Source organism: Acyrthosiphon pisum, chromosome A1 (genome assembly GCF_005508785.2).
Source record: "Acyrthosiphon pisum isolate AL4f chromosome A1, pea_aphid_22Mar2018_4r6ur, whole genome shotgun sequence".
Classification (NCBI taxonomy): domain Eukaryota; kingdom Metazoa; phylum Arthropoda; class Insecta; order Hemiptera; family Aphididae; genus Acyrthosiphon; species Acyrthosiphon pisum.
Genome location: NC_042494.1, coordinates 68,630,320 through 68,642,884, shown reverse-complemented (window position 1 = coordinate 68,642,884; position 12,565 = coordinate 68,630,320). Strand labels below are relative to the sequence as shown.

General features: G+C 33.5%; 1 protein-coding gene across 1 annotated transcript; it reads left to right on the top strand.

Moving 5' to 3' along the window:
* Positions 1–37: 37 nt before the first annotated feature.
* Positions 38–6,175, top strand: LOC103310029 (polyprenol reductase-like). Its single transcript, XM_008187027.3, has one exon. It carries the CDS (start codon positions 4,580–4,582, stop codon positions 5,483–5,485), a length of 906 nt encoding a protein of 301 aa, XP_008185249.2. The 5' UTR covers positions 38–4,579; the 3' UTR covers positions 5,486–6,175.
* The last annotated feature ends 6,390 nt before the right edge of the window (positions 6,176–12,565 follow it).

Sequence of the window (12,565 nt, the reverse complement as noted above, 5' to 3'; positions counted from 1 at the left end):
GCATTACCTAGGTGGTTTATCAATTATTATTTAACAGATGATACCTATTATATTATGAATAAGGGTTTAAACCTATTATTAGGTTAAGAGTATGAAAAACATTTTTACTCATTATCAATAATATAACGAACAAAACATAGAAGGTAACTTATGTGGTCTGTCACACGTCAAACAGTCATTAACTCAGAAAATAAATTCAAAGAAAATTACGCACATAGCGACGACAAAGCGTCAAAGCATGGCTACGCAATGTACCTATATAGTTTCATAATAATATTGAAAGAAAAATAAGTATAAAACATTTTCATCGTTAAAAATATTGATTTGACGATTGAATGTAAATATTCAATGAAGTAGTGTACAATATGATGGTACAATATAACGCGCTGTGGCAATAAAAAAGGGGAAAATATTATCTAAAATAATTTATAATAATAATTTCCATGAAAATGTGTATTGAATATTCAGTAGCAAAATAAAAATATTGTGTAACGAAATAACTGTGGATAATAGAAAGGGCATAAAATTCATCTATATATACATTGACATTTATAATATTAATATTTTAATTGGACGGTTTGTAAATTAAGTGTTTTTAATGACATAGTATTATATAAATTAATATTCCTGTCAAAAAGAAATATATATTTTTGAATGACAATTATTTATAATTGGGAATGTACGAATAATTGTTTTAAGTAGTTTACCGTAGAAAGACTTCAGAAAGTTCGGGAAAACTATAATGTCTTTTTAATGGAATAAATAACCGTTGTAATACACACAATATCTTGAAAATAACTCGACTGAAAACTTTCATTATAAAATAACTCTACTTGAACAAAAACATTATACATATACATATTATATATATCAACAAAGTTTAAAAAATAATGTCTCTTCTCCCCTCAAAGATTGAAGCATGTAAATTAAACTTTTTCTCGATAAAGATCTACTTATTCAGGGTAAATAAAGTTAAAAGTCGTCTACTAAGATGAATAAAATTATGTTAATAATATAAATACATATTTGCAGATGCAGAATAATAAAATACAAAAAGTGTTGGATAACTCGAATAAAAAATTGTAGTGGTACGGCGTAATAACGTTTCGCATTTGTAATGAGAAAACAGATAAAAACTGCGGCGGGATAACATCGTTTAAAATTGACGTTACGATGCGAGTTTCGAAAAAAAAAATAACCAAAAACTTCTTCCAGTCCAGCTCCTTTGTAGTCCATAATACTGAAACACACCACTAACCGAGTTCTGCATTATTGATTATTATTTTTAACACTATAGCATAGTATACTACGAGCTTGTGAGCCTCTCATTAATAATGTGCTTAATGAACAACAGTAAGTTTTTACGTTTTTAACGTACCAGTACAGGTTTAGGTAAAAATAGAAAAAATTAAATCAACTATAAATATATTATATTATACGGCATACTATACACTAGGCAGCCATTCGATTATACCGCGTCATAATAATATTAATTATATTTAATTACTGTACCTACATTGTAATAAAATAATACATATTATTATTTTACAATATGAGTGAATCATATTATATGATGTACCTATACTTGAAATAATACGAAATAATAATGATGATAGTTAAAATATAACTACAAACACTTAGAAATGATAACAAAAAAAGGTGTTTTGCTAATATAAGTGTGTCGCAAACATTATAATATTAAAAATGTTTCGACCGTCAAACGTATATTATACGATGATATTATAGTATTGTTTTGTGTCAGCTTTGGTGTGGTGGGGTGTAAGAAATATTGTGTTATATTATCGCCACAGGCGCGTTTACACCACCACACAAAATATATAATAAATAATAATAATAAATGCGCGAAGCGTCGCTCCGACACGCGTTGTTTAACCGGAAGATGGGGTTGGTGTATTGCATACAAATCTTGGATAACAAAAACAATATTTTATCCTATTTGTACTTTTATTTTTAAAATTTACTCTCACAGTTTTCGTCCGATTACCTCACAATATATCAGACGTATTGAGTCACTGCTCTACCGTGTGGTAAATAACAATATCCCAATCACGTGAAATACGCGAGAAACTGTGAAAACCTCATATATATTATACGACGTCTATTGAGTCTTTGTACTATCCAGAATATAATCAGTATACTGAATACATAATATAAGGTAACTGGTAAAGGTACCTAGGTGTATAAATATTATGTAGGTACACGTTATGCGAGTAGAGTTTCCATAATAGTGTTGACAGTCAGTGCGTTGGAATCTATTTCTCCTCTCCATAAAACCCGCTGCAAAACTCGAGACTGGTCGTATTGTGAATACACGCGTGTAACAGCGACCGGCAAGTAAACACAGTCCTGCACATAACAACGTATTTGTTTCGTTAATTTGTGTTCCTATTATTATTTTTTGTTTCTGTTTTTTATGCTTTTCCGAGACAGATGCAATACACAAAAAATAAACATCCACTCGGTTTCATTCGGCGCCGCTAATTGGACCGCCGAAAATAAAATATTACCCTTCGCGTCGCGAATATACATATAAATACGTATAGGAAGTTTACAAAAAAAAAAAAATAACCGAGTGGTTCTATATAATTTAATTGCCAGTTTTTCGTCGCTATTCGGCCGTGTTTTCTATCCAGCGAGCGGTGACGGAATTAAAAACGAAAATTACAAAAAAAAAGAACTACGCACGTGGAGAATGGGGAATGTCTAAATGATGCTGTACACGCTGAATTTCCGGTACACCGGAAGATGACGGCGTCCGTTTTTAAATTAATAAACAAATAAATAGTAAAAAATCGCATCCAACGAGTCACGCGCACGCTGATCGGCGGCGCACTGACGTATATGCTAGAATGACGAAGAAAGTATAAGGTAAATTTTACTTAGGATGTAAGGCGTGTGTTAAAAATAAGAAATTAGTACAGGACCGTATATATATATGGTGTCGATGTGGCAACGAACTAAAGAGAGATGTGCATCGTATATAATATAATATAATTTATATATATGTGTCATGTGTGTGTGTGTTTATGGGGATGGGACGTTCCGAGGAGAACGAAAAACACATACAAAATGATAAATTACTAGGCGATTTTGGGCTATTTGCCAGGGTTTTTCACTGCAGTCCGAGATGGACGGCGGCGGCGACCGCCCTATAATCGCATTGTTATTTTTAGTTTATATACCTGCAGCACTGCACGACACGTGTAATATATATTATCATAATGTATGGTAGTCGTAGTACGTTTTTATTTTTTGAAAATCTGTTCTACGTCGGTATCGTTACCGGGAAAACAACAACGTGTGGCACACGACGTTGATGATTTAATCATCAGACGCGTACTAATAAAATAATATAATATACTAGGTAGGTAAGTAGTAAGTACTAAGTACACTCCGAGATATTATATTATTTTAATATACACCTCGAGTTGTGACAAGGAAACGGATTTCCTTAAGACAGGTCGTCGTCGCCGTCGCTGTCGCACAACCGCGACTCGACGTTTTGATTTCCTTTAGACTTCCGTCACCGGATCGATAGCCATATCATGCACTAGCAGCGTATTATAATGTTAGGTATTATGCACGCTTGTGGTGCGTAAATAATTGTTCCCATACTCGTCAGCCCCACCACACTCGTATATAATTGATGTGCCTTCGACAAGGCGACCACGGGACACGATTCGCAAGAACAAACGCTTTTTGTTTCGATGGGAACGATGGCATGAGAGAAACCGACTATACCTATATAGTATTATAAAATTATTTATATAAACTCAAAGCCATAGTGTTTGACCCGGTCGAATTAATACTTAATAATAGTCTCATATACAGGGTGTTTTCATAGTTATGCGGTAACGCGTACGGGAAAAATCGAGAAATTGCAGTACAAAATACCCACAACCGTGAAAAAGTTTTTGGATCATTTGGGTTCAACAAATTTTAACTCAACGCAATAGTGTAAATAATAAAAATAATCATTTATCAAACAGTAGAAGAATTGGTATACCTGCAATATTATTAAATCCTAAAATAGCCGTTATACCTATTATACGAACTGTAATTGTATAATAATTGTATTTATTTCAAAAGGATTTTAGATTTATTGTTAAAAAAAAAAACTGCACTAAGTATATTACCAGAAATAATTTATCTCGCCACAAGCTTAGGTTTTTGGGGTGAATTCAAAACTCAAACGCACTCCAGTTTAATCTACATACAATACACATTATATATAGACACCTATCTAATTATAAAATGATTAAGTGGTAATTGCATGGTTTTTAACAAACGGCAGGAGAAAATAATATATCCTGACACGTGTAGGTACGTGTGCGGCGGGACCTTGACACGGTCGAAATTAAACCCGCCGCAGCAATCAACCCGACGAGGGGCTGGCGGGGGTTGAGAACGAGCGTAAGTGTAATTGGTGTACGTTGATTAGGAGGTGGTGGTGGTAAAAGAGTGTTACATATAAAAGCGAAAAACTGGGTGGCCGCAAGCACGCACGTGTATCGTCCGTGGTTCCGCGCAGTCACAGCCATCACATCCTCGAGGCCTCATGATGGACGTCGTAAACGTTATGTTCGTCGGTATGACGTTCGTGTTCGTGGTTGTGCCGTTGGTGCTCAAGTCGATGGACGGGACTCGATTGCCGGTCGCTGTGGCCCGATTGTACGCGTACGGCAAGATCACGGGCGGCGCGAAGCCGTCCGGCGTGCTGAGCGTGCCCAAGCGGTGGTACAAGCACTTTTACGCATTCTCATTGGCCCTGTCACTGATGGCAGCGCTGGCGCTGTCAGACGAGTATGCGGCGGGAGCCCCTTGGCCGTCGGCCGCGGCGTGGTGCCGGCGGTGGCTGTGGGACCCGGTCCGCCGACCGAAGTCGTCGTACAGCTCGGCCGCCGCGTCCACGGCCGCCGGCATGTTCGTGCTACAGTGCGCCAGGCGGACGTACGAGACGTGCCACGTGAACGTGTTCTCGGACACGGCGGTTGGGCTGTGGTATTACGCGTCCGGTTACATGCATTACATAGGCGCCATCGTCACCGTGCTGGCCGAGGCGCCGGTCGCAGTGGCGGCCGGGGAGCCACAGTCCAGCGGCGCCTGGGAGCCTGTCCGGTTGGCCGGGGCCCTGCTGGTGTTTGCCTGGGCATATCGCGAACAGTGGCGGGCCAACGTGGCACTGGCCGAGGCCCGGAAGCGCGGAGGTCAGGTGGTTACGCACGAGCACATTATGCTCACCGGCGGACTTTTCGACCTCGTGTCTAGTCCACAGATGCTCACCGAGGTGGTCTTGTACGGCGCTTGGTACGCCGTGCTGTGGGGCACCACCGGATGGAAGTACGTGATCGCGTTCGTCTGGGGAAATCAGTTCGAGATAGCACTCATCAGTCACCAGTGGTACCAGGACAAGTTCCCGAACTACCCACGAGAAAGGAAAGCTATCATACCGTATATTCTGTAATTGCAGTTGCATCGTCGTGTGCAGGGTGCAGCACTGTCCGCTCATTAGAATTTCATAATATGATATTTATAGGCGATGAGTATAATACCTATATTGTATAATATTTAAACTTTTTGTTGATTTTTACGTGATTTTGTTTTTCAATTACCTATATTATTTACCTATTTAATAATGTCACTAGTGCCTAGACTAGATGACTATCTATAAGAACAATAGCCATTTTTATATATAATATCACGATAACATTTAAAATATTCAACAATAACATGGTTTCAAAATACAAAAGAGTAAAAACAAAAAGTAGAAACAATGGACCAATGAAAGTTCAATGTTTTAATTAAAATATAGAAAAGGATCGAAAAGTCTCAACAAACATGGAGAATTGGACAGATAGTTAGAAAAAGATACAGGAATATAGAGAATAAGAGCGCTTTCTGGTTGAGCGTGTAGAAACCCTGATATATATTATTATATAATAATGCGACATAACCGAGCAACCAGCGTTCGTCTGGGGCAATCAGTTCCGGAACTTATCTATACATGTGATTGTAGTTTCATAGTCTTGTGCAGCAGCTTATCACACGTCGTACTCTAAGAGTTACATATTATGTAATATGGTATTTACGTATACCTATCAAATCAATGTATCTGTACCTACTCCTTAATATAAGTTCGTCTCGTTGGTTGTGACGTGTTTATTTTATTCTATTAGCCGTATTTTTTTATGTAATAATGTACGATGCGTTTATCGTCCCTTGGATAGTAGGACATAAGGTAGGTATTTTTCATTTTTAAAATACTTATTCTTTTTTTTAAAATATATCTGTATGAAACACATGACAAGGTAATCAAAGCGTATTATTATTATTAATAATAATATACACAATGAAACGGATAAAAAATGTATATAGGTATCATTTACAATATAGTATTATATTGCTGAGATGCATGATGAGACATTGAGTTTATTTCGAATAAGAACAAAACACCGATACTTTTTCGAAATACTTTACTTTGGTTATAGCAGTGGCACCGACTTGTTTTTCATTTGGTGGGGCAAAGTATAAAAATTAGTTACTACCACCACCCACATGATTATATTGTAAGTTCAACTATCACAAAGCAAACACTGGGGCGAACCGCCCCATAAAAAATACGCGTTCGGCGCCACTGGGTTATAGGTTAGAAAAAACCTATCACTCTGGTGGAATGAATAGCGCAGTCGTAATGAAATCGTACACAATATGAATGCTACTTTTACGAACGGATTATAAATCGATGTCGCGCTGCAGGTATAAGTGCAAAGTAATAATATTATAAACGTACTGTAAAAATAAATATACTGCGGCCGGCCGGTAAACTACGGCATATCGTATAACAATTAAATCCGTCGACTACCCGAAAACAAAGGCAATCGGTTTCCCACTCGTCGTGAAAAATATTAATATTACGATGGAGTTTGCACAGAGCGCACCGCTGCCGCCGGTGGCGACAGCTTTTCGGAATTCCATTACGCGCTCATAACGAATAGCTTTTTGCGTTTTAATAAATTACGTTTTAATCATTTTCCCCGTTTTATTTACCTATTTCATTATTTTCCGCGCGGGCATACTGTTACGCGAGTGTTGTTGGTTTTTCGTGGCACCGTTCAATTTTATACGAAAATATATACTGTATTACGATGGCGAACTGAATATAATATTATAACAGCGGTGAACAGGATATATAATAAAAAAAAATAATAATAATAATGCCTACTGCGTTAGCCCGACTTCCCGTATCTGTGCTTTTATACCCTAAATTTATATATACAAGGTCATTTTTTTTCCTAAGTAAGACTACACTCATATTTTCTTGGTCGATTTATTATATCTCTTTTTGGAAGAACAAAAATGTTTTTAAACAACTTGAAGTATGCACTATTATTCATAATTACAACACTGGGTTTTCGTAAAATTGTTTACTATAGGTACTTTTAAAACATAATACATTTTTAGGTTTCATAATTATTTTAAACGGCTACCCACGTTATCAACTTCATATTCTGTAACAAAATATTTTTATCTTTAGGTAGATTAAAACTAATTAAAATACCAATCGATAGTACTTAAAAATATTTAATATAAATTATTGAGTAAATATAGTTTTTTATTTATTAGCTTTTACTGTTTTGATGAGCGGTCAAATGAATCACAATGGTAGCAAACAATAATATGTCAGGTACCTACTAATCCTACCTTGACAGCTGACACTCAATTTCTATAGACTTGTAATTTATAAAATATGTCAGTGCTAAAATGGATCAACTCGTCCCCTCTTTTTTAACCATGTCCCCTTTAGTCAAAGCATGTCTAATCATATGAAGCTGCCATCATATTTTGGTTTTACATTAGATTAATTAATATTCTGCAGCTATAGGCGTAATCTAGGGTAATTTTTTTTTTTGGGGGGGCCTGGGCAAACTGGTAAAACTGGTAAAACTATAAATCTATAAGGTAAAATGACGCTATTGCCCACTCAGTTAAATATCACGCCCATGTCTGCAGCCTCACCGTAAAGACCCCGCGGAGACCTAAGGCACTCATTAAGCCCATTTTGGGAACCACACTGCACGTATGTATCAATATTTTCAAAAATAGGAAATTAAGACTAGGTATCACTATAGATAGTAAAGACAATTTTGAATATTTTTGCAAAAATTTAGTTCCATAAATAAGTTAGTACTTAATTGTATACGATTAAAATTGTTAAAATTAATGTTCTTAAAGACTAACATTACCTAATTAAAAAATGAGCGGTATAAATACATGATATGCATCTGTTTTCCCAGAAAAGTCTCTTTTTGTAATAAACTTCAGTGACATGTCGTTGGGCACGTGAACTGACAACGCGCGGTGTCATCAAATATTGCAAACCGCCGTCGTACCCATCACTGCCGTACAACAAAATATAATATAATATATACATACAAAAAAAAAGGTTCACACATGACAGCGGGTGTGTCGAAGTGTACTTGAAAACGTGTAAAAAAAAATAAAATAATACTTAATAATAAATCCTCTATACACAGTTACCGCTATTGGATTTTGAAATCGACAAAATACATTTTATGTAGGTATATAAAATATATAACCTGCTAAAAGAATATGGATTTTGAAAAATGTTATAGTAAAAAATTATATAAAAATAAATTATAATTTTCTTTTGATATTCACACGAGTAATATATACAAACATAATATTTAACAATTGATGGTATTTTTTATGAGCACGAATTACTTATTCTGATAGTTAAAAATACAATATATAAGTAACCCTTTTTTGTTTTGCATCCAATACATAAATTACCATTTTATCGTATAAAAAGGTTTAAACAAATTAATCAAGTATGAGTGAATAATTCAATTTTAAAAAGATTTTGGCTTATTTTCGTATAGAATATAATTAATTATTAATCTCAATAAACCATTTTCGAAACTGTTATCAAAAAACATATTAAAATATATATATTATACGCACGAGTGAGTATTATATTATTATATTATAATATATAATATTATAGTAAAGAAGGTAGGTACATCAATGTTTGTTAGAGTTAATTAAAAATAATAACACAATGGTTAAAAAATATTTCTCATATACCTACATGTATAAGGTACCTACAGGAACAATATATTTATACCTTATTGAATACTCAAGTCAACGTACCTAAATAAACCAGGGGTGGCCAAATCCTGGATACTTATACGGACATTTATTGGGAACTTATTTTCGTATAGAATATTAGTATATTACACATATTATATATTTTTATGTTTCCGTTCCGGCACATAACCCCTCTCTTCGATCATTTTTACTGTAAATGGGGACGTAAATACACTTAAAAAATTTTTAAGCGGTTTTTTTGAACAAATTATTAGCTGCCAGTCGATCACCACTGAAAAAACCATGCTACCCCTGTTGTAAACGATAAAATATTTATATATATATGAATATATAAATAAGAATAAAACCATATTCTAAAACGTCATTTATTCTTATCTACTTCTCGGACAGACTTCCAAATATATATATTATATATATATACCTACTGTTCGGTAATCGAATAGTCAACACCGATTTGTTGATACGGTTCTATAAGAAATTGTCACCGCATTGTAACGGTTACGATAAAAAAAAAAACTATCTACATTACACCTTTTAAATTCGTGTGCTTTTCTGAAGAAGAAAAAAAATATAGGACTACTATTATGGGTGAATGGTTTTTTCTTTTCCTTTACGTTTAGCCGGCATGTCTCGAGAGGCCCATTGGTATTTACGAGAATGGGGAGGATTTGAATACGCATTCCAGAAAGCATAACTTATTATTACTGTTACTGGGAAAAAAATCGGTTGAGCGACCGAAAAAAAACTTTGTCACCGAATATTTTGATTATAAACGCAATACCATTTAATATACAATCGCATATACATATTATACGACAGCGTCGCATGAGCAAAAAATATTCATTTTCCTTTTTCTTTATGGGACCCGAAAGACCCGTCAACTGCAGACTTACTTTATAACCGTTATATAGTTGGATTGATACCTACTTATTAGTTATTATTTATACGAAACATTGAATCTCCAAGCATGGTCACCACCATGTTTATCATCGATAATTTAATGATTTATTCAAATTCTGATTTTTGGAATTTCATTTAAGAACCGTAATTTAAGTTACTTTTTACACCATTCTTGAGTGTCTTGTAGTAAGATACAAACTTATTTTTTTTTCAAATGAACACCAACTTTTTTTCTATAAATTATGAAACAGATGATACATGAGTATACCTATATACATCAAAATTCAAAAGATTAGTTTCTGAAACTAAATATAATATAATAAAACTATTATATTATGTACTAAAGAAAATTGGTCTAAAAATGGTTTTACAAGAATTTGAAATATAATATGTAATATTGGATCTAGCATTTATATTTTATATTATATTTAGACAATTTAAGAAATTATAAAACGTTGATAGATTAATATTAGTCATTGTAATTGTAAAATAATTATAGCACCCCTCCTCCCATATCTTTCAAAACTTTTATTATCACGGACTTTTAAGTTTTAACCCTTAGAACACAACGTAAAATAACTGAAACTATTCATTAAAATTTCGATTTAATTACTAGAAATATAAAACAAAAAGTAATCGGATCAACAATTTACGGGGAAAAAAGAATGATTCTCATTTAGAAAAAAGAATCCGATATCGCCAAAAGAAGCACGTCTTAAATATCTAGTATATATAAATCTAAGTATGTATTTGAAAAAAAATTGTTTTATAAAGTATACCTACTTAAAAATTCCAAAAATCAGAATTTCAATAAAAGCATTATTGAAGAAAAGAATATGGGGATGAGCACGCTCGATGAATCACTCTGTATATAATAAACTTAAGTACCTATATACACTTTTAAACCAACGCGCTTGTCGTATGCTGCATAAAAATAAGGCGAACCCGATCGAAAACAAATTTGCCTTTGCAATTAAAATAATGTTTAAGTATTTTCTGAATGGCGACGTTCCCCTCTGGTAAACTTGTCCAAGAACAACTTTCCAAACATCCATCTGTATAAGTTTTCGATTCTATCTAAAGTTTACATCGATTATTTACCACAGTATAACAGCAGTGTATGTGCGTTACCAATATTCACTCATTTATATACTTCAATCAATGTCAAAATAAATTAATTTTCAAAACTCCAACATCATCAAATATACATTTTTATATTTTAATCATATACAAAACCGAGGGTGAGAGGAAAAATACCGGAGTCATTATAGTTTACGCTTATACCGCCAGCACGAAATGAGTGAATACAAATTAGTAAATTTGTGTAATCGCCTGAAAATTTAATCAAGCACCTAAGCAACATATAATTAAAACACAGGTACCAGTTATACAATTTAAAAAAAAAAGAATAAAAACGCATAAAACGTATTTTAATTACAGTTTATGTAGGTGCACGTTGCACGATAAACTTTTATTATGATTATTACTACATTTCGAAATTAAACGTATTGTAGATGGGGTGTTATGGGTTATTTTACAAGGTTTTTTCTACAGTTTTTATTATTTTTGTACTGACTCACATTGTTCACTTTTGTCATTCAGAAATTATTTCCTATGTCTATCACTTATTACCATAATAATACGATTATAATGTGCATAATTATTACTTAAGTGACAATTGAAAGACCTATTCTCAAAAATCAATACAAAATAAATTACTAAACCTATTATATAGTCGTAAGTCGTAACGGTGACTCCTCAATCTAACATATAGTTCAACCAAAATATAATAATACGCAGTCACGTCGCACAATACAATTACAGAACACAATATTTACGAAGTATTAATGGAAATGCGTATATCAAATGTATAAGGTTTGTTTCTTTATTAAGATTAGAATATTTATAAATCATTATTAGTATATTATAGGTAATCAACTGAAATAAAATTGAAGCGAACACGAAAATAGTTTTTTTTTATTTTAGACAATTTACAATCTGTATTACATGACACAAAAAGTAAAATAGATGACTGACATAACACTATAAACATAATAAAAAAAAGGCGGGTAAGTCGTGGATGTCGCTCTGCTGTACAGTAGGTTACAAGTGGGTTACTGTAATGGATGGAATTAAATTTGAATCCAATGATATTATATCATTGTATACGAAAAACGATTCTAAACGGAGATGATTTGTCAGTCTAGGATATATTATTTTTAAAGAAAAACTTATGGAGAACCTTGTACCAAATTTTAAAAACTTAGTTATAAAAGAAAAAATTTTTACGATTTTTCAACCACTAAATTACTTGCAAATTTTCGCAGTTTTGACATATTTCGTATAAATTTGAACTTTAAATGCTTATAAATAAAAATTGTGACAATGTATTCCTTTTATTTTGCAACTGCTATTGTAAAAATATGTTAGGAGCCTTGTATTAAATTTCCAAATCTTAGTAATTAAAAAGAAAAACTTTTATGAATTTCTGTCTAAGATAATTTGAACATTGCCG

Excerpts from the sequence above, each read along its gene's own strand:
- LOC103310029 (XM_008187027.3), top strand. The coding sequence starts at position 4,580 with ATGATGGACGTCGTAAACGTTATGTTCGTCGGTATGACGTTCGTGTTC.